This window comes from Microcebus murinus, chromosome 23 (genome assembly GCF_040939455.1).
Source record: "Microcebus murinus isolate Inina chromosome 23, M.murinus_Inina_mat1.0, whole genome shotgun sequence".
Taxonomy (NCBI): Eukaryota; Metazoa; Chordata; class Mammalia; order Primates; family Cheirogaleidae; genus Microcebus; species Microcebus murinus.
The window spans coordinates 12492128-12515178 of record NC_134126.1 but is presented as its reverse complement, the minus strand read 5'-3'; the positions used below and the strand labels follow the sequence as shown (position 1 = coordinate 12515178).

Here is a 23051-nt window from a genome sequence, read left to right as displayed (position 1 = left end):
GCAAAATTCTACAAGATGTACTTCAGCCAGAGGGAGAATGTTTCCAGATGGAAAGTCTGAGATGCAATAAGAAACTGTGAGCAGAGAAAGCAGTGAAGGGGATCAGAACCTGCCACCTCAAAATATGCTGCTTTCGAATATTGGTTATTTTGCGTTGAAGGCGGTTGAGAAACAGCAGATACCAGAAGGGCTCTCTGCCCTTGCTCTTTCTGCTTAAAAAAAAAGCAAGGTGTAAATTTTCCATGAGAAAGGTGCTCTCCTGGTTCCAAGAAGAAGAGAATATTCTTCTCCCCAGGTTTTCACGCCAAGATGAGTCTGTACAAACACACCTTACTAAAATAACCCATATTTTCCATTTCAGAGTCCCCATAAAATTCCTAGTCATTTTCCTACAATTTAGCATTCCTAGAAACCCTAACTTCTTTCCTTTGTCTAGTCACTTCTCCACAAACTATCACCTTTGTTAAAATGGTATATAAGCCCCCAAATCTAACGCCTTTGGGGTTTTACCTTCTTTTTTGTAAAGCCCCTTGTGCCATGTAAAAATATTAACATAAAGTAAAATTTGTATGTATGCTTTTCTCCTATTAATCTGTCTTTTAGCAGATCCTCGCTATAGAACCTGAGAGGGTAGAGTATAAAAGTTTTTCCTCCCCTACAGTGGTAAAAATACAGTAAACATTAAAACTGTATAAAATAGCAATAATAATATAACAAGGGGTTAAAATTAAAAGGATATAATTAAAATTCAAGTCTACAACAGTCTATATTGGGGAGGGAGGTTAAAGAAGTTAAAGCATTCTATGTTCTCTGCATTTTTTGCAAGAAAGTTAAGGATATTGATTACTTTTTGGCTTTGATAAGTTTGGTTCTGCGGCTAAAATTTCTATGGTAACCACTAACAAAATAAAAATAGAATACACATGTTTTTATTGTAGAGCAATAATAATCCAGAAAGGGGCACGCAAGTAGAGAAAAAGAAACAGAAAAGACAGGACATATAGAAAACACAAAATAAGACAGTAAATTTACAACCAAAAATATAAGTTATTATAATATATGTAAATAAACTAAATGCTCATCTAAAAGACTGTCAGGTATTTTTATTAAATAGATATTTCATGCAAGCACCAAGAAAAAGCTGGTATAGCTACATTACTATCATATAAAATAGACTTTAAGGCAAATAACATTAATAGAGATAAAATGGGTCATTTCATAATGATAAAATACTCAGTCCACTGGGAAGATATAATAATTCTAAACATATCCAGCTGGTAACATTGTGTATAACATTGTGCATATATATGTATGTATATGTGTATATATTTGTGTATATATTTCTCTCTCAAAATATATAACTCAACAATGATAATGTAAACAATAAAACAAATCTACCATCATAGCAGCAGATTTGAACATACCTCTCTCAATAACTGATAAATGTAGCATAGCAAAAAAATAATAATTAGTTAAGATAACTGGCACACATTAGCTTGTGTGTCAATTGTGTCATCAATGCAATTGACACACAAGCTAATGGACATAAAGAGCTGTAGAATATATATTGCTTTCAAGCTTTTACAAAAATCAACCATGCACAGGACCATAAAGCAAGGTGTGATAAGTTTTAAAGGACGGTATCATACAGACCATATTTTCTGTCCAAAATGCAATTAAGCTAGAAGTTTATAATAAACATACAATATATATTTGGAAACTAAGAAACAGAATTCTAACTAACTTATAAATTTTAAAAAATACTAATGAAAAGTAGAAGATATTTAAATCTGAATGATAAAAGACACTGCCTATCCCAACTTCTGGGATTCAGTTAAAACAGTATATAGGGGGAAATTTATAGTATTTAAATGCTTATTAATGGACGAATATATACTTTTCTTGTGCTATAAAACAAATTATCCCAAAAGTTAGTGGCTTGAAATGACAGATATTTATTTTCTCTCGTAGTTCTGTGGGTCAGTGATCCAAAAGCAGTTTGGCTGGGTGTTTCTGGCTTGAGGTCTGCCGTGAGGTGCAGTCACATGTTGGCCAAAACTGGGATCGTCTGAGGGCTGGCCAGAACAGAAGCATCCACTTCCAAGGTAGCTTACTCACATGGCTGGCAAGTTCATGCTGGCTATTGGCAGGAAAACTCAATACCTCTCTACTTGGGCTGCTCATGTGTTCTCACATGATGATGGCGAGGCTCTCTCAAGCGAGTGATCCAAGAGGGAGAAAGTCAGGCAGAAGTTATTCTTTTTGTGACCTATTCTTGGAAGTCACATGTGATCACTTCCGCCACATTCTGTTCATAAGAATTAAGTCACTATGTCTGGTTGACATTCAAGCGGAGGAAAACTAGGCTCCATTTTTTAAAGGAAAGAGTGTCAAAGAGTCTGCAAGCATTTTAAAAACCATCATAATGAACTAAGCATCTACCTGAAAAAATAAGAAAACAAACCCAGCAAAATAAAGCCCAAGGAAATAAAAGAAAGGCAGTTTTAATAACATCAGAAATTAACATAATAGAAAACAAATATATAATAATCTGTCAAGTCCAAATTTGGTTTTTCAGAAAAAGTTGACAAAATTGACAAACTTCTAGTAAGAATGACTAAGAAAACAAGAGCAGCGACAGAAACAAGTAATCTTAGAAATAAAGAGGAAACAACCATAGATGCTACAAAGATTACAGGGGGCACCATGACTATATCCTTAAAAAATAAGAGGATATTATATATAACTTTATGCCACTAAATTTTAGAACATAAGCAAAATGGACAAATTTCTAGAAATTTGTAACCTACTAAAACTGACTTAAGAAATAGAAAAACCGAATAATCCTGTAACAATTTAAAAATCTAAGTTAGTAGCTTAAAATCTTCTTTCAAAAGGAACAGCAAGCTACGATGGTTTTACTATCAAGCTCTACCAAATATTAAAAATTCAAATCATTCAAATCTTACACAAACTATTCCAGATTATAGAAAGGGAAAAAAGAGGAGAGAGGAGGGAACACATTCTAACTCATTTTATGAAGCAAGAATATAACCTTGATTGTAAAATTTGAAAACACCACTAAAAAATAGAAAAATTACATAGCAAATACGCTCATGAATACAAATGGGAACATTCCTTAAGATACTAGCAAACCAAGTCAAAATTAAATTCCTATAAACAGGCAACAACCAGAAAGTGTTCATAGCAGCACTGTTAGTTATGAATAGTGGAAGCAACTGAAATGCTTCTCAGTAAAATAAATATTAGAAATGATGGCATATTAATAGAATATAATTAGCATTGAAAATCAACAAATTACAGCTACAAGTTATAACATGGGGAATCACTGGAATATAATATTGAAAAAAGAAGTCATGAGAGAAGACACATAGCAAAATTCCATACAAAGTTTGAAAACATGCAAAATGATTAAGTATATGCGATAAAGCTATAAAGGAAAGGAAAACACAAAATCTAAGATGGTGTCTCTCAAAGACAAAAGAAGGTTATAGGATTAGAGAAAGACATAAGAAATTTCAGAGGTAACAGTAATGTTCTTTATACTTTAATCAGTATGTTTTAATCATAATATATCCCATCTACAAGTAAAAAAAAAAACTTGAAAGCTTTTAAAGCTTTGCCACAGTCAATCATAACATCAAAAAACTGTCCAGTGATTTTGGAACCTACCCAATGTAAATAGCACGCCCCCCAAAAAATTGCTTGAATTAACTTCCACTCCGTGCTTGCTTAATTGTTTTGTATTATTGTTCCAATTTCTCACCCTGACCTACTATAATCACATAATTTTAGACCTTCATACCAAAGAACTATCTGGTTCATTGGAAGTGGGAAGGAGGGGTGAGAATGAGTGGTTTCACTGAAATAATAACGTGTTTAACAGGCCAAAAGAAGTATCCAAATGTATAATAGATTCATGGCAACATAGTCTTAGGCTACAATGACCCTAAGTCTACATACCCTATGTACTGGTGGTGATACACACTAAATGGCCAAGAGAGAGCGGTTCTATTTATTCTAGTCTCTGATAGAGATCTATTCTTCTACTTCCAACTCTTAGATGGCTTCGAGAGTTTCAAGCAGCTTAAGTAAATCCGTAAGTATAAATAATATGAAAACATGTTTTAGATCTATTATTTTTAAAATAGTCCAACCCATGTTCTCAAAAGCAGTCTTCCTTAGGGAGTTTTCATTTAAATTGTATAAAATCATGTATGGTTTGCATTTTAGACTACACAAAATGTAACCAGTAAACAAGCTACCCTATCAAATATTTTATCTTCAGAGCACGTCTAAACTAAAAGATATAGTCACATTTAGCTGGTGGACAAAATACCAAGTTAAGTTCAGATCATATTACTTATAGAGAAGCCAGACGTCTCCCACATCTCAGGTGACCTAAGTGAATAGCCCTGGATTTGCTTCACTCTGGATCATGCAAATGTGTCTTGCAAAGAGTATTTTGAATTAATAGTAGCATGTTTAAAATGCCCAAGAGATGAGCCTTTTATAAAGTATCGTTGAGAAGACAACATGATACATATAACTGAAACAGATGTCAAGGACCACGTGTCAGGACAACTGGTCCTTTGCCACTAACTAGCTGTGACCTATATACGTCTTATCATTATTTAAACCCTGAAGGCTTGGAATAGGTTACCACAAAGGTCCCTTCCAAATTTAGAATTTTTTGAATAACCAGCAAGGACCAGAGAGGAGGAAGTAACTTAAGAGAAAACCACCTACTCACAGAGAGAGAGAAATATTTATATTGTAGAGGATTAACTACGTAAGGAAAAGAGCACACGCCAAACTCTAGGAGAAAATGTAGCCCAAGCAGAGAAAATCCTTTTAAAGAATTTTGTTTGGGGCCATTCTATGAAAACTAGAAATTGATATCTACTTATTTATTAACAAGCATTTTGTTTGCAGCACATAGAGGATTTTATGTACATACTACAACACCAGTATACTACATAATATTTTATACATTATTTTACAAGTAAAAATATTCAAAGAAATGTTTACAAAAATTGTTTTAATTTACTTATCTCCAAACATTATTCATTTGTAGTAACGTGTCCAAAAGAGCCTATGCATAAGTTAGAATTTTCCAACTCTGTACGTGTGAATCCACAAATACAAGCATGTGCCACAAAAGTTAAAAGTATGTTTTGATATATTACAAAATAAAATTCATTGTATGTTTGCAGTTGGAATTGATTGATGCCCATACTAGACACTTAGTTCTTCAAGTAATGAACTTGCTTCATAGGTGAGAATGGGCTCCGAGCAGAAATGAAGTTGGCGAAAATAGATCTGAGACTTGCCGCTGAGTGCCGGACGGCAGAAAGCATCATGCTCAAATAAACACATCAAAAAGGATTTGCTCTGTCTGATTTGAATTGTAAGGTCCTTTTTTGTTATCAAATTGAATTTAATTCAGCAACATCTATTGAACACCCAAAATGTGCAGGCATGTCAAAATCGAATCTAATAAAGGCATTTGATTTAACATGGGATTTCTGGGATAAGAGCTCAAGGCATACAGCACTGACAGAGCAACCAATTCCAAAATGCAATCGCTGTTATAGCTCCACATTCTGCCTGACTCACTCCGTCATAAGCGCCCTTGATGTTATAATTGTCCCAGGTGATCGAACTGGTCCAACTCGAAGCAGAGGTTTGCAGAGTGTCTTTACGTCATTGTGGTCTTATTATCAAAATACTCCGGGCTTTTCTTTGATACTGTCTTTTTTAATCTATGTGATTTCATGCTTCCCAGATATTCTATTGTCCCCTCTTCCTTAGTGTTTATGATGATGTGGGCACTGGCATCTGTTTAGTGACAGTCCTGGCTGCCCTTCGCGCTAGCACAGCCCTGTGGAACAAAACATTCCACCTGCTTTCCAGAATCACCACTCATCCAGCGATGGCTACAACTCCTCTGCTCCCCAAATCCTTTAGGGTGAGTACAGTCGCTTTATATTGACAAATGCCTCTGCTCACTCATGCACCCCTCTCTGGGGCTGGCTACCACCTTCTGCCATCTGCCAAAGCTTCCTAAGTGGCCTCCTGGGCGTGCAGCCTGCCACCCTCCAATCCACTGCCCATACTGCAGCCATCGTGACCTTTCTAAAGCGAATGTCCAGTGAGGTCATCTATCTACTTAAAACACTTTCATGATTTCCTATTGCTGTTAGAATAAAGTCCAAATTCTTAATATGCATCACAAAGCCCTGTAGGGGCTAGATCCTCCCTGTCTCTCCATCTTCACTTTGCTCCTCTCTCCTCTCTGAGCACCAGCCACACGAATTTTTTTCAGTTCCTTTAATGGTCCATGCTCTGTCTCACTTCCTGGCCCTCGAATATCCTATCCCTCCTGCCAGGAGCACTTTTTCCACTTCCTGTAAATTTAGGTGCCAAGGAATGATCAGCCTGAGCTGGAAGAACACATTCCCACTGATAACGACCCTTATTCCATACTGCATGTGCTCAGCCCTATGTATTTATCAGGAGTCCTAACTATATCCCTATAACAACAATGAGCACATTTGCAAACTAAAATGCTGGAGAATAAGACTGAATTTTGGACAACAGCACTATCTCAGAACATCTTGGCTTTATGTTAATATAAGGCCCATTTTGTGGCAGTGGTCATTCAGAACCATGGCTTTCCTTCATCAGGGACAAGCGACCGCAGTGTGACTTCAAAAGGGACAGAGAACAGCATCTGCTCTAGGCACATGTCATACAATGGGCTTCATATTTAGTCCAGGGAGTTGGAGTGGAAGATTCTAAAGATTAATCTTGTGAGATTTCCCTATGCCTGCTCAGTGAAGAGATGCCAAAACTAAACCAAAATAAAACACACACATGGGTGCACACACACACACACCTTTATGCTCCTTAGGCGTGTAAATAACCTTTGAGGCACCCAGAGGCTGCTCCCTCCCTTGAAAGAGGGAGGAACACAGGGCTCTCTACCTGCCCTACCCTACCTTAGGAGGTGGGTTTATTAATAACTGGATGTCGGCTGGTCGCGGTGGCTCATGCCTATAATCCTAGCACTCTGGGAGGCCGAGGCGGGAGGATTGCTCAAGGTCAGGAGTTCGAAACCAGCCTGAGCAAGAACAAGACCCTGTCTCTACTAAAAATGGAAAGAAATCAATTGGCCAACTAAAAATATACATAAAAAATTAGCCGGGCATGGTGGCGCATGCCTGTAGTCCCGGCTACTCCAGAGGCTGAGGCAGAAGGATTGCTTGAGCCCAGGAGTTTGAGGTTGGTGTGAGCTAGGCTGACGCCAAGGCACTATAGCCTGGGCAACAGAGTGAGACTCTGTCTCAAAAAAAAAGAACTGGGTGTCACCCGGCCCTTTGTCAGGGTTATGCGGGAAACACACCCCACAAGGATGTACAGGACAAGTGGCTCCACATTCAGAATCAATGGACATAGGCACCTGGACCAATGCAAACCCAGCACTTCTGGGGCCTTGGCTGGGTCATAGAGTCATTTGAGCTCTGGGGACGTATCCTGCGCACCCCAAGTGGGATGAACAGCGGCCCAACATCAGCTGCTAGAGCGTCTAGGACCAGCTCTCAACAGGACGCGTGGTGGCCCGAGAGCCAGGGAAGCGCCAGCAACAGCGAGCCGCCCGCCCTCCTCTGCTGGCCTGGGGCGGGAGGACTGCAGGCTTCCAGCAGCCCCCGCAGGGTTGCTGGCCTTTTTTGCAGCCTTAATTTCATATTTATATCTAAACTCTTCTGATAATTATGGGGAAAAATATAGTTAACTGGCAGCTCATGAAAATCTCCCTGGTTTACTCAAGATCATACAATGAATAATTAGGACAGAAAAAGTGATACAGAGACAGTGGATGGTCCACTGCCCTGGGGAAAACAGAGAGAGGCAGGGACAGTCCCCCGAGCTCACTGGCCCAGGACAGTCCAGGACTGTGCCCCACAGGGCTGCGATGGCCCCTGGTTCTGGCTGAAGCTACTGGAAGTGATGCCAAATTAAGCCTGCGGAAGGCTTGGTGAGGAAAAAACAGTCTCTGGACAGAGTAATGTGACACAGAAGCAGGGAAATATAACGAGACCTCATCATCTGGGTGCCTTTGATAACACAGTGGAGAGCAAAGCTAGTTTTGAATCCACTGAAATCTTCCATAAATGGAGTCTAAATGCAGGCTACCCAGCCTCCCAAAACTCCCCAGAGAAACTCCTATTATGTACATGGAAGGGAGAATGCAGCGAGTCCCGTGGGCTGAGCAGGGAACATTCTCTGCTCAGTGCAGCTCTGCGGTTCTCGTGGCCGGTGCCAACTGCGTGTTCATGCTAGAACAAGGCCCCAGACATGGAGGTGTAAGTGCTTTGGAAAATGAGCTAGCCCGAGCAGGCAGTGCTGGGCAACTCTTTGTTTCTAAAACGTCAAAACCACAGGAAAGATGTTAATAAGGGTACCATTTTTATAACGTTCCTAACTAGTTCTGGGCCAATAGTCTGACACATGTGACTCAGAGTTGCTACAGCAAAACAGAGTGACATCATCTTTTTCCATCAGCCTGCTGGCGATGCACACGCTGAAACCAAGGACCGGCTGAGATGCACCACGAGCGGCTCTCATGGCGTGGGACTGGCGCTGTCAGGGGGCCCTCCGGCTTTAAAGCAAGCGCACGGTCAAATTTGCCATATTAGGAAACGAAGGCACAAGCGACTCAGCTCAGATGTCACCTGCTCACAGAGGCCTCCCCGGCAAGCTTGAAGTGCTGCACTCCCTGCATCACTGGGCAAGTGACCTCTACTACTCTTTAATGCATTAAAGTTGACAACCACCAGACGAGAATTTGTGGGTGTGTTTGTCCTTCCTGCCTGTTTGAATTTAGACTCCGAGACAGAACTTCGTATGCCTCGTTACTCTGTTCCTAACACTCAGAGAGAGGCTAGCAGAGAAGAAGCCCTCGGTGCTCTTAGACTGGCTGCCTCTACAATCGCCAAAGAACAAAGAGTTCGGTTATCTGCAACCGAAGGTTTCATGGCGTCCAGAACAGCCAGTATTCACATTAATATATCGGAAACATCACGTACCACAATGAAAAATCTTTTATTATGGATGTAATCCTAATTAAATCCATACCTAGAGGCAAAGTGTTCTGAGGCAACGCCACTCCAAGGGTGGCCCACGGGCAGCGGCAGCAGAAACCCTTGGCAGTTAGAAAAGCAAACTCTGGGGCCCCATCATAGTAACCCAGCGAATCCCAAGAATCTGTGTTTCAATTAAGTTCTTCTGATGGTTCTTAAGGACCCTAAAGTTCTGAGAACCAATGACTGAGAAATAAATATTAGCTAATAAACCACTACTGATTTAAGTTAGTAACTGTTATTCAGAAATAAACAAGCAATGTCACAAAGACTATTATTTTGTCAGGAACAAATTGGCACATTCTTGCTGGCATTTAAATGTAAACAATCAGGAAAAAGGAGCATGATTTATATGCAAAATGGTCTGCATAAATAAACACAGAGAAGCCCGAATGACTGTCTGCACTTGCCATCAGCTAACGTTCACACTGTGCTGCCCTGAGACCTCCCAGACCCGACAAACCCCCCAGAGCAGGCCAAGCTCCTTGTGTATGACACCCTGTCCTTGCCGGGGCAGCACATCTGTGGCCCGTTCTAAGAGTCGTTGTAACAGATGACTGACCGGGGCAACCCGGAGAGGGCGGCAGGGCAGGGGACACGAGGGAGGCCGCCATACCCGTACCGTGGTTTAGGTGCCGGATGCAGTCGCTCAGGAGGGCGCTGAACTTCCTCTGCTCGGCAGCCTCGCAGAAGCAGAAGTAGCCGTGCCGGAGGAAGGGCTGCCACAGGTACACCGGGAATTCCTTCGGCATGGCCACAAAGGGCTGGGTGTTCTCCTTCTCACCGGAGGCTAAAAAAATATCAAAAACACAAATACGTTTTAAAGCATGTATCTTTTATTGCAAATATTTGTTTCAGGCTGTGATGGTAACTATCGGGGGCGGCCATGGGATGCAACGTTGGTACCAGATGTTTTTGTAGGGGGCGGAAATGGGAGTGCAGGAGCCCCTCCCCCCTCCCTCTCCCAGTGTCCCCAGCCTCCCTGCAGCAGGCTGCAGGGACAGCCAAGGCCAGCAGACACAATCTTCCTCAACTTCCTTAAGTCACAAAGACCTGTAAACAGAGCCCCCCCACCCCACCCCCGCAGGCTCACCTGTCCACCTATGCGGACATGCACGCACGCCACCCTCCCCATAGGCTGCAGCTCCTCCAGGTCTGCCCCTGCCCTGCGCTCTCCCTCCTCCCCATCACTGCTGACCAGCACTTGCTTGCTCCGCGCCTCACCCCTACTCTGACCTGGTCTGATTCCTGCCCCACCAGGTTCTGAAACCCGATTGCTGAGATCACTTATGTCCTCCTTACTGCCAGTCTGTGGCTGTTTCTTTATTACTTGCCCTTTTAATCTGACCTGTAACATCTGTTGCTGCTAATGAGCCCTTCTTCTACAAACATTCTCTCCCCGTGACTTCCAGGAGCAACTCTCTCCTGGCTTCCCTCCTTCATGCTGTTTACAAATTGTTTCCACTTTGTCACTTTCACTGGTTCCTCTGCCACCTCTCTCCATCTCCCCGGTAGCGTTGGTGTCTGCCTGCTCCCTGCAGGTTCCCCTCCACTCTGTGTGTGCCATCGCGGGCTGTGCTCATCCATTCCGTGACTTTTTATATTGCTTTACGGTCACTTTACCCCGTCCTCCTTCCTTTCCATCATGTTTTCCCATAGAAACTTCTCACTCATCCTTCAAAAGTCAGTTCGAAAAGCACCTCCCCTGGGATGCTTTGCCGGAACCAGCCCTGCCACCAGAGACACAGTTAGTGCTCCCAACCTGTTCTCCTCAACTATTGCAATGACCTGTTTCTGCATCTGCTCCCCACTCTCAGGGTGGGGGTGGGGTAGGGGGAGAGTGAGATGAGCTACCTGTTGATCCCCCCCCAGGTTCCCCTACCCAGGGGAAAGCAGAACCGCTGCTTGGGACTGCGAGCTCCTAAAGAGGCAGAGGTGTCTCACGGACCTCTGTATCCTCAGCCCGAAGCACAGCCGTGGGCATTGGTAGATAGTCAACTCCAGTTTGTTGAATGAAAAATGTGCTATGTTGGCCTAGGAAATTTTAAAAGCCGTAAATAATAGGTCTTTTTACTTCTTCCCTCAAAATCAATTCCAAGAAACTCAGGTTAAACCATCCTACTATTCAGAACCCTTAACGAAACTTTATTCCTTTCCTTGCATTCCGGTTCCATGATATTGTGGTTGGCTACATGAGTCCCAGCTTGTTTCCAGAGTCATGGAGAACAAGCAAGGACACCCACATCTCGGAGAAAGGAAAGGAAGGGGGAACGCCCTGAGAGGCCAGTGAGAGCCCTGGGCACACGAAGAAATGAATCATTACCATAAGGGAGGCTCTAGAACCCAGTCGGCTATTGGCAAATTAATAAATCAGGATTGGCTTAAATAAGGAATAGATTCCCAGGGCACAGGTGGGAGCCCTGTGCCTGTGTCCTGGAATCCGAAGGTAACAGAGTGGCATGCACTGGGAGCATGAACTCTGGCCCACCAGGACCTAGCAAAATGCCTGGCACATAATAACTTAAGAATGAATTAACGTACGAATGCACAAACGAATGAATGACTGAATGCTGTAGAGAGACCTATAGTTGTAACACAATATCTATTGTCCCCTTCTTTCTTAGTAATTGAATACCCCTGGTTTTTAGTTGGGCAAAGTGACTGCATAAAATAAAGACTGTATATTTTTAGCATCCCTTGCAGCTTGGTGTCCCCCTAGCTACTAAGTTCTGACCGGTAGGATGTAACCTGAAGTGGCATAAGGAACTTCCTGGACGTATCCCTAAAGAAAAGGAACAGGTCCTCCTCCTCCCCTTTTCTCCTTCCTGCTCTGTGGATGGAGGAAGCGATGGCAGGAGCGCCAGCAGCCACCTAGACTCTGCCAGTAAGGGTTACAACCTAGAAATAAAAGGAGAGAAAGCTGGAAAGAGCCTGAGTCTCTGAGAAATTTATGGCTCTATCTCACCAGCCCTGGACTAATATGCAAATATTTTTAGTGAGATAATAAAACTCTATGTATTTAATTTGAGTTTTTTGTTGTGTGCAGCAAACCAGATTCTAACTAATAAAATGCCAAATAAGTGAATCACTTTAGCAAAACATGGAGACATTTCCAATACATCATCTTAGCAGAACACTCTGTAAAGAATACATTTATTCATAAGCCTCTAGTGCTTTTCCTTGAGCAAGGTTAATTCCATCCATCTTTATTGTGCCTTGATTCCTTCCACTAGACATAGTATCACACAGTCAGTCTTCCCGATTGACATGATTTTCTAAAACAGTTTCCAGGCCTTCTCCAAGAATGTCATAATTTTGTACAAACAGCCGAAAGCAACATTGACCCTTTGCATTTAAAAGCCTCAGCAAGCCCCACAAAATTCACTCCCATTAGCCTCTAGTTATCTCTCGCTTAACCTTTTACAACAATTTTCCAGAGGCCATCAGTCTGCATTTTTTTCTAAGTTGAGTTACAAAGACATCACAAATGATCTACTGTGGAATATTCTATTTTTAAAACTCAGAAGGCCACACTATTCAATTTAAAAAGTCACTGAAGTGCCCCAATGTGAAGCCCTGGGCCAGTCGGCATTAGACACACAGGCCTTGTGTTTTTAATCCTTTTCATTCCTTCTGACATGATTTCATCAATAAATCAGTAAATACATTGTCTTTTCTGGCTGATTTCATTGGAAAGTTCTGGAGAGATTTTTCAGTCAACCTATTGGTATTCCCATTTCTAGCTGCAGCTCCACAGCCAAGATAGTCTATAAGCAGATGTTGGAAGGAAATATAATAATATGCATAGTACACATAAGTATTGTTTTAGCCTGAATTACTTAGTAATAATTTGTTAATCTAGGTTTATGATCCATGTACTAATCCTATAATTGCATTATTAAAAACACCATACTAAGCATTCTGCACTGAAATAACAATTGATAAAATGATTATATTTTCTCCATAAATTCTAATGAAATGATTATGCCCATTAATAAGAATCAGGGCTCTCTTCAAGAAACCATGTAATTACTGTGTAGTATGATTTACACAAAGCCAGATGGAGTTATTACATTATCCACAGTTCATGAATCTCTACGAATTGCCCTCTTTGGCCTATATATTATCCATCACTTTTTCTACATGAAAAAAGTACAATGAATGAGAATCAAAGGATGTTAGAACTAAAAAGACCCTTCTAGATTTTCAAATTCAAAGCCCTGTTTTTGAGTTGGAGAAACAGAAACCAGAGAGGTTCAGCAGCTGGCAAAGGGAGGACATTTGATAAGTGGCACAGTCAGAACCAGATAAGAAGCCAGTCTCCCAATTCTCAGTTCAATGCTCTTTCCACGGCAGCAGTCAGCTTTATTTATAGATAGGCGAATTAATGCAATGCTTTTTTTACACAGTAACTATGAGTTACTACTATAACTCTTATTAAAAGACTTTTTTTTATTTAGGGTATTTTATTACATACCCTAAATTAGAAAAATAATCTTCCTTGACAGGTCCAGGCTTGCTTACTGAAAGATGGAACTGTGCCCTTCGTGGACTGGGCCCTACCTGTTTATTTCTGCTGCACTGTAGGATGCTATCAAAGCCTGCACTATATTCCAAACACTTCAAGATACCTGACCAATAGCATATTTCCCATGTGCTAGAAACACAAAAACTGACTTGTATATCACTGAATAGGATTTGAAAGAGTAGAAGGGGTTCAAAGGTTACCTAAATGAAAAAAATCGCATCTTCCATTTGTCTATAGAGGGTGGGTGTGCCCTAGATTCTCAACTTTGGCACTACTAATATTTTATGCCAGGTAATTATTCATTGTTGGGGGCTTGTCCTGTGCATTGTAGGATGTTTAGCAGCATTCCTGGCCGCTCCCCACTAAATGCCTGTAGCTGCCCCTTGCCAAGTGTGACAACCAAAAATGTCTCTGGAAAATATCCCTGGAGGGTAAAATCCCTTTCCCTCATTAAGAACCACCAGTCTAACTGAACAAAGAAGTTTGGGAATTTTGCCTTGAAAAAGAATGCCAGCAACTCACCCAGAGGGTCTGGGAAATGCTTATCAGATAACAGATTATATTCTTCTTCTGAGGTTAGCACCTTCCCCCCAGCTGGAAGAATTCGGCTTTTAGGAGCAGCTCCTTTCTGGTAGGCCTGGGGAAGGAAAGGCATAAATGAATGATTTTTTTCCCCATTTAGATTTTTGGAAAATATTAAAAATAGACAGACCCAGACACATACACCCAGAGTTAGCAATACCCGTATCATGTCATTGAGTTAGAGTCATTTATTAAAAAAAAGTGTTTGGCACACCTGCTAATTGCAAGGCAGTACTTTAATACTCCTGTGTGATGATCACAACATGGTAAATTCAGAGTCCCTAATCTCAGGGAGATTCACTGTAGGTTTGTACTCAAATGGGGAAAACATAATCGCAATAACTTCTAGAAAATCCACGCACTGTTCACCATTTCAGGTGCTAACTCCTGAGTCATTCTGATACTAACCACAACGGTGAGGATCACACAAACACTGCACCAAATGCTTGGTGACTGATGTGGGCTATGTATGATGACGAATGCGACTGTGGAACATGTAACTACAAGATGGTTACCATGGATTTTCACCAAAAACATTAAAATGTTGCCATGCTAAAATACGCCACCACTTTGTCCTCAGACGTGAAGACTAGTTTGCAGTAAAATGATTAGAATGGAAGTCCAGTATCACAACATCAGAGCAAATCTAGCTGGCACAAGAAGCTCTGCTGTTTGAGAAACATGAAAGAGACACAGCACATTGCAAAGTAGTTTGTTAGGGTATATCCACAAGGACACACAGATAAGATAAAATTTAAGTATTATGTGGACGTGATGGGAGGGCATAAGTCAAAGCAAAATTTTGAAAATAGCAACCTAAAGCCAGGCTTAGAATTAAAACCAAAAATCTGTGAGACCCCAAATTTAGAATATACTCCTGAGAATAACTAAACTAATGTTGATCTAGGCAAAAAATCTGAATAACAATAACAACATATGTTACATCAATAAGATAGTGACTGAGAGACCCAAACAGAATTAACTCCCAGATAATACGGAAGTTTATTTTCATACTTGTAAGACCCAGTAATCAACTAACTGCATGAGCATATCAGGGACCTAGAACATAAGAGAAGAATCTAAACTTGCATGATTTTGAAAACATTTAGAAGCAATTTGATTTAGACTGGACTCAAATGAAAATTATGTTTTTAGTTATAACAGGCCCCAATATTGGCGTTTTAAACATTATGTCATTTAATACTCAAAATAATACTATGCATTAGCTATTATCTCCATTTTGCAAATGAGAAAAATGAATCTTACAGAGGTTGAATAACTTCCTAATGGCCCAGTAGTGAGGAGGCACAAACCCAGGATCCACACTCACGTCTGTTCAGCCCAGGGCAAGTGAGTGGGAAGTAGGAACTGCTCATCAAAATGCTTCATCTCCCTATTTAATCACCAGCCAAAACTGCACTCTCAATAAAATAATAGGCAATTTATAGGTACCTAATGTGTAACTCTTAGGTGTAATCTTAAAAAACAAAGCTATAAATTAAAAAACAGGATATTATTAAAACTTATAGGAATTATGGAGAACAGCATGGACTTTTTCTTAATACCTAAGTATTAAGAAAATGCTGGCCGGGCGCGGTGGCTCACGCCTGTAATCCTAGCACTCTGGGAGGCCGAGGTGGGTGGATTGCTCGAGGTCAGGAGTTCAAAACCAGCCTGAGCAAGACCCCGTCTCTACTAAAAATAGAAAGAAATTAATTGGACAACTAAAAATATATATACAAAAAATTAGCCAGGCATGGTGGCGCATGCCTGTAGTCCTAGCTACTTGGGAGGCTGAGACAGGAGGATCTCCTGAGCCCAGGAGTTTGAGGTTGCTGTGAGCTAGGCTGATGCCATGGCACTTACTCTAGCCTGGGCAACAAAGTGAGACTCTGTCTCCAAAAAAAAAAAAAAAAAAAAGAAAATGCTTGTGTGTGTGGTTTTTTTTTAATACTTGGTTCTTACCAAATTCAGTCACCATAGTTTCACAACTTAAATAGGTTCATTTGAAAATGATGGATTAAAAAAAAGCAGTATAATGAGCAACTTGCAAGCTTAAATAAGTAAAAAGAGGAAAAACACCAAAATTTGATTAAAAATGAAATTTCAGTGAGTGTTCAGTGTGGTGAAAACCTTAATAATTCCAAGAACAAGCTCTAGGGTGTTTCCTCCCATAGGTCAGCAGTTATCGTCCTGACAGCTACCCCACGCTACCCCACAGGCCGGCCACACGCTGAGAGCTTCAGTACATTCATTCAGGCCTCACCACGACACCATGAGAAAGGCATCACACTCACCACACAGATGAGAAACTGAGGCTCAAGGAGATCTAGAACCTAGGCAAGGCCAGATATCTAGTTTCTGGTAAAGGTATGATTCAAAGCCCATAGTATAAACCAGGCATCCTCAAACTACGGCCCACAGGCCACATACAGGCACTCTCCAACGGTCTGAGGGACAGGGAACTGGCCCCCTGTTTAAAAAGTTTGAGAACCCCTGGTATAAACCATTATGTTACCCTGTCTCTCCTCGAGCTTCTCTGAGAGGAAATTCTAACAGCCCATCCAAAATATAAGTTGATTTGTTACTATTATTATTTGTAGTGTAGTGATAATTTGTTTCTAAGAACAAATTAAGTGTTGAATGAAATCCTAAGATAGATAAGCAGAGAAAATATTAGCTTAATCAATGTGCAAAAGAATAAGTCTACCCGAGAGAGTGGTTGGGCCTTGGGAGCCTATGTATTGTATTTCATTTCATTGGAAATGCAAAGGAAACACATTGGTCCGTCAGCCCGAAGCCTCTTCCTAACGGTTCAGCACCAGAGCTATCGCTCAGGGCGTTCTGGGGTCTTGCCTGGTCTTGAGCTTAGAGTCCAGAGAGCACAGTTTTAAATCTGTTGTTAAGATACTGGGCTATAAGGACAGTGGACACCTTCCAGCTTCTGTTTACTGCTTGCTTGCTAACCGCAAGGCATTATGAGTACATTATGGGATGCAGAGGAAAAAGACAAAGAACGTGGAAACCGGAGTCTCTCAGCTAGGACCCGGAACAGGTTGGAGCCTATCAGGGGCAGGATGAAGTAAGAATCACTGTGGGGGCGGATGCATGACCAGTGTGTAAACAACTGAGTTATAAAAAGGGGACTAACACACAAAGGAGGGTCCCTGCCCGGAGAAGAGGCCACTGCGCTGGCACTCTGGGGGCTCGGACCCTAGCTCGAGCTAGACAATAAAACTCCTTTTGATAATTACAGCCTCGGTGACTCTGTCTCTCTGTCCTGCGGCCTTGTAAATCTAGAGTATAACACCGTTACTGTCTTTAACTGATAAACAGTAGTTTTTCACTTCCAAGGGAGCTTGAGGATGTACGTAGACTAAGCAGTGTGCACAGGATGAGATCTGGAAGGAACCGCTGGGATCGTGTGGCCTGACTCTTTAAGCCAATGAGTTCACTTCTAGTTAGCGGCACAACCTGACCTAAACTATAGTTTTCCAAATTCACTGACCCCTATTCTTTCCCGTATACTGTGCTACCTACCTTCCTGCTTGGGGAAAGAGACGGGAACCAATAAAAACTGAAGTCCTCCCAGGTGCTAGATGCTTTCTATACATTATCTCATTTTCTCCACATTTTACAGACCAGAAAAAAAGTTACATGAGTAAAAATCCATAGACATAAGTGGAATAAGGTATGTGAAGTGTTCTGAATTCCTAAGAACCAGGCAAATTCAATGACAACCTTATGAAATAACTCCTCAGTCACCTGTCACGTATCAGGCTGCAGAGTGGGGAGACAGAGAGGGACAGGCATCAGGAAAGCGACTGAGAAAGACCTTGAGGCTGGGCGATCACAGGAAAGGCTCCTACGGCAAACACTGGTCACTCGGCACAACCTTCTATTTTCACACTCACTCGCAATCACGTGTTCAACGGTTATCTTGCCCACTAGCCTGCAAGCATCTGTCGGATCGACCGCTGTGCACCCAGAACCTTCTATCACACCTAACATGCAGTAAGCATTCTATAAATATCTGCTTGCTGAAATGAGTGCCTACGTAAATAAGTACTTGTTGAATGAATCAATCTCAAAGGAAAGGGCATGCCGATCAACTCAGCCAATGTTTTAAGAATATTACAAGAACCAGTGGTAACAGGAAATGTCTTACCTCTTTGTTCTCATAGCTCTCCACAACAAAATCATTTTTAACTACAACATATCGGTCCTTCCATTTCCTTATGTCTTCAGCAAACTGTGACAGCTCTGCTTCATACAAAACAGTTCCAGGCTCCAATGGTGGCTTAAAGAAGATGAACACAATTAACTGTCACAACAGATGATAACATACCTGTTCCTACTAAGTTATCCATGGTATTATATTTCAAAACTATCTTGCACTGAGATCCTGGGGAAATCGTTGCTCCCTCCTCCTCTTCCTCCACAATTTCCTTTTCCTGCTCCTTGTGATCAAATGCACATATTTGTCTTATTGCTGTTTTTATGATTTTCATTTCCCTCCATTATGCTATAAGAATAGAAGCACATGGTAGAAGGGATTGTAGTAATAAGGTTGTGTCTTGCATGACTTAATAAATGCTTGATCAACTCTGTGGGAGAGGGGGAGTGAGGCAGGAAAGTGTAAGCGTGGACATCTACCCTGACTCCTCAACATGGCTCAGGGCTAATTCCTGAAAAGCAGGAGCATTAACAGTCTCTTCCCATTTTCATCACACCAGCAGGTGTGGCCTCCACAGCCAGCGCTCAATGGTTTTCTCAGACCCCAAAGCCAGGGGACCCAGGCTGTGAACATTAAGCCTTCCTAGTGCTGCTCCAGGAGACCATGTTTGCTACCTGGTTAAAGGACAAGCAGGTATCAAGCCAGCAAACCTCAGTTCTACCCCTTCTACTTAAAAGGTTGAGGATTTCTCATTAATCTTGGCAATATATGTGCTGTAGGAGAGTTTCCACTAGATTCCTAGTTAGTCCTTCCATGGGGTTAACTACGTGAGGATAATTCCCCTCCTGCCTCCTTGTACAATTCTGCATTATTTCAAAATATACGAATGGGCCTCTTGTCTTTCACATGCCACTGAATTTACATCTATTTTCCTTTTATTAAAAAATCCTAGTGCCTTCAGAAACTTATCCATCTACTTTCGAGCGAAAATGTACATGAGCCATACAGAGAAGACAGATACGCCAATCTCTTTTAAGAATCATCTAAGGGATGAAATAAGTTCCCTTCCAAATTCCAGGGCTTAATATTCTGTCCTGACAGATAACGAAGCAGTCTCCTATCGTGCCTCATTAAGAGGTAAGACAGAATCTCACTCTTCTCTTTAAATGAGGCTGAAATCACAGTCTAAGCTGCACTTTATAGTTCTCATGTGCAGCTTTTCTTAAACCTAGTCCACTTAATCAATGGATAAGCTTATTAAAAATGTGGCCTCACCTGAGACTTACTCTCTCAGAATCTCTGGGAGATTCTGTGAGCCAGAATTTGCATTTTTAACAAGCTCCCTAAATTTTGAGAATCACTGTCTTATGGGGAAAACAATCCATTATCGCTACATACTCAAGCTGCTAAATCTATTATGAACTCAATCTCTCAGCAGTATTTGACTCCTTTATCATTCCTTCTTTCTCAAAACCCCTTTTAATTTGCCTTCTGGCACATTCTATTTTCCCAATTTTCCTCTTACTCCACAGGCTGTTTCTTCTCAGACCGTTTTGCTGGATTCTTTTTCTGATCTCCAAATATTGGTGGGGCCAGTGCATGGTTTCTTTTCTCTGTCTGTATTCTCTCCCCTGATGATGTCCCATGGCTTGAACACCAGCTATAAGCTAACGGCTCCCAGCCTTCGATTTTCCAGCCTCCATCAGTCTACTGAGCTCCAGATCAGAACATCCAACTGCCTGCTAGATATTTCCACAGGTGTGTGTCAGATAAGGATCTCAGCCTTCACGTGGCCTGCAGGGAACTTGTGAGCCCCTTCCCCTCCCTCGACCTTTCCTTCTCAGCAAAAGGCAGCTCCATCCACTTATTCGTTCAGGTTGAAAATCAAGAAATAGTCACTGACTTCTCTCTTCTTCTATGGTCAGTAGTTGTCAGCTCCATCATAAATACTCTTCTCACGGCCACGACCAACTCAGTCCCGTTTGCCATCATCCTTCCCTTGGAGGCCACACTCTCCTCCTGCCCCTCCCACGAGTCTATTTTTTACAGAGAGGCCAGAAAGATCACTTAAAAGTATAATTGCCCCCTGTATTCAATACCCTCCAGTGGGACTTCCCACCGTGCTTAAAGCAAAATCAAAACCCTCATGGCGGCCTACCGGTCTGCATGGTCTGGTCCCTACCTGACTCTTGCAGTCACTGCGAGTCCCTCCTCCCTTGCTCAGTGCCCTCTGGCCATTCCTCTGTGCCACGGGGTCTTCGCACTTGCTGTTCCAGCTGCCTGCAATACTCTTCCCCCAGATCTTCATGCAGCCCACTCGCGTTTCACTCCAGTTTCTGCCCAAACGTCATCCCCACAGAGGGCTTCCCTGATCACCTTCTCTTAAAAGACTCTTGTTTTATTTTCCTCTGTAGCATTTACTATTACCTGATATCACCTGATATTCATTTGTTTCTTTATTACCTGTCTCCTGTGTGTGAGTATAAACTCCAAGAAGGCAGAGAATTGGTCTTATTCCCCAGTGCTTAGACTACGGCCTGCACATACAGAGTAGGTGCTAATCAATGTTTGTTGAGGTTGTGGTTAATTATAATAATGGAACGAAGGAGTAAGAATGAATTAGAGGGTTCAAATAGAAAATCAATTTGATCAATAACCAAAATAAAACAGCTCAGGGCATGATACACTGAAATTATGACTTTTTTTTTTTACCTGAACTTCACTACAGCAAGTCAAATTTTCTGATATCAAAGCATCAGAAAAAACACATAATAAAATTGGAATTGTGCTAGTTTTCTTTTTATATGGATTAAACCATCAACAAGAAGTAACACATTCTAAGCGCCAGGCAAATACAGTTTTGGGGGCATGAAATGATTTCAGAGCAGAGTTTTTAAAACTGCTATTCAAATCATTGTTTATTTCAGAAATAGTATGGGCTATAAAGCGTTCTTCAATGGGAGAAACATGTAAACCAAATGTCCACGATTTACCTTGGTCTTCAAAAATTGTGACGTCAAATCTCTTTGCTGCTCTACTTCACTGCGCACATGATTGCAGAAAGCCACAGAGTACTGGCGACTGTAGTAGGGGCTGAAGTTTTTGATAGCAGCCTCAGTTTTCCCTGAAAAAAATATGAAACGAGAATTTTGAAGTGTAGCGTATCTCGCAGAATAGACACCTATGTAATTCTGTAAACATCCCTCCAGTGTGTCTCGTGCCACTGTTCCCCAGGGACTTATCAGCCCCAATTCCCCGAGAACTCTGACACCATGAACTCTGCCCATGCCAGTGACCAGCAATGCGGTGTGGTCTCCCAGCACCAGGAGTAAATAGAGCTAACTCTCAACCATGTCGGGGGAGCCTGAGGATTCGAGATGGAGGGACGGGGAGAGACATCCATGTGCTTTTCCAACCCATGCTTAGCTTTAGAGAACACGGGAGTTGCAAAGCAGGGAACGGAGGAGAAACAGAGGAGAAAGGGCAAAGGAGCGTCCTGAAACAGATCAGAAATCCTAACAACATTTCAAGTACTTGCTACAGAGTAAAAGCAGTTAGTTCACAGAACAAGATATTTGCTTCAGAAAGAATAAATCTGAGGCCGGACGCAGTGGCTCACGCCTGTAACCCTAGCACTCTGGGAGACCAAGGCGGAAAGATGGCTCGAGGTCAGGGGTTCAAGACCAGCCTGACCAAGAGCAAGACCCCGTCTCTGCTAAAAACAAACAAATTAATTGGCCAACTAAAAATATATAGAAAAAATTAGCCGGGCATGGTGGCACATGCCTGTAGTCCCAGCTACTCAGGAGGCTGAGGCAGGAGGATCGCTTGAGCCCAGGAGTTTGAGGCTGCTGTGAGCTAGGCTGACACCACGGCACTCTAGCCTGGGCAATAGAGTGAGACTCTGTCTCAAAAAGAAAAAAAAAAAGAAGAAGAAGAAGAAATCTGATATAATATTCAAAAATATTTTTAAGTACCTTCATGTGAATTTGGCATAATTTTTGTTTTTAAAATTTGATATTATAATCAATAGAGAAATATTAAAATGGAACAACTGGCAAGCTTTGGTTAGAGCTATCATGCAGTTAAAATTTCAAAACTAAGTGAAGAGTTCTAACCACGTTGATTGAAATAATAGGAGAGCCCTGAACCCGGGTTGCCAGTTTCTGTGCCCACAGAACTGTAGCCCCAGACATCCACAGGGTAAGAACGCACCATATATGGAGAATCCTACTTTTGCTCAGGTATTCAGGTCTCATGATATGTATGAGGTAAAGAAGAATTCTTTCTTATTCACTTAATGACACTGGGCATATAATGGGCTTAAATAATTATTACTTGTAAGGTGCTTTGAGACCTACTAATAATAGATTCTGTAGAAATGCAAATAAAAGCTCCTATAACCTGAATCAGGCATGCTTTTACTTGCTCTGTGAGTTTATGGTATTACTATTAATCAGTATTTGCATAATTTTTTAAATATACTCAGGCTTTATAGCTATCCAATTGATTGTTATATTATTAGCTTTTATTCAGTGCATAAGTAGTAAAATCCTCTATCCTTGCCTGTAATTGTATTACATAGGAATAGGACATC

General features: G+C 41.6%; 1 protein-coding gene across 1 annotated transcript in view; it reads right to left on the bottom strand.

The window, feature by feature from the left end:
- The window catches only part of NIBAN1 (niban apoptosis regulator 1), a 143910-nt gene that overhangs the window by 65051 nt on the left and 55808 nt on the right, over positions 1–23051 (bottom strand). Inside the window, exons 2-5 of the mRNA XM_012736170.3 lie at positions 21448–21578; positions 18446–18577; positions 14218–14332; positions 9790–9957 (exon numbers count right to left, since the gene is read on the bottom strand). Of these exons, the coding sequence (XP_012591624.2) occupies positions 9790–9957; positions 14218–14332; positions 18446–18577; positions 21448–21578 (546 nt within the window). The remainder of the gene's footprint in view (positions 1–9789; positions 9958–14217; positions 14333–18445; positions 18578–21447; positions 21579–23051) is intronic.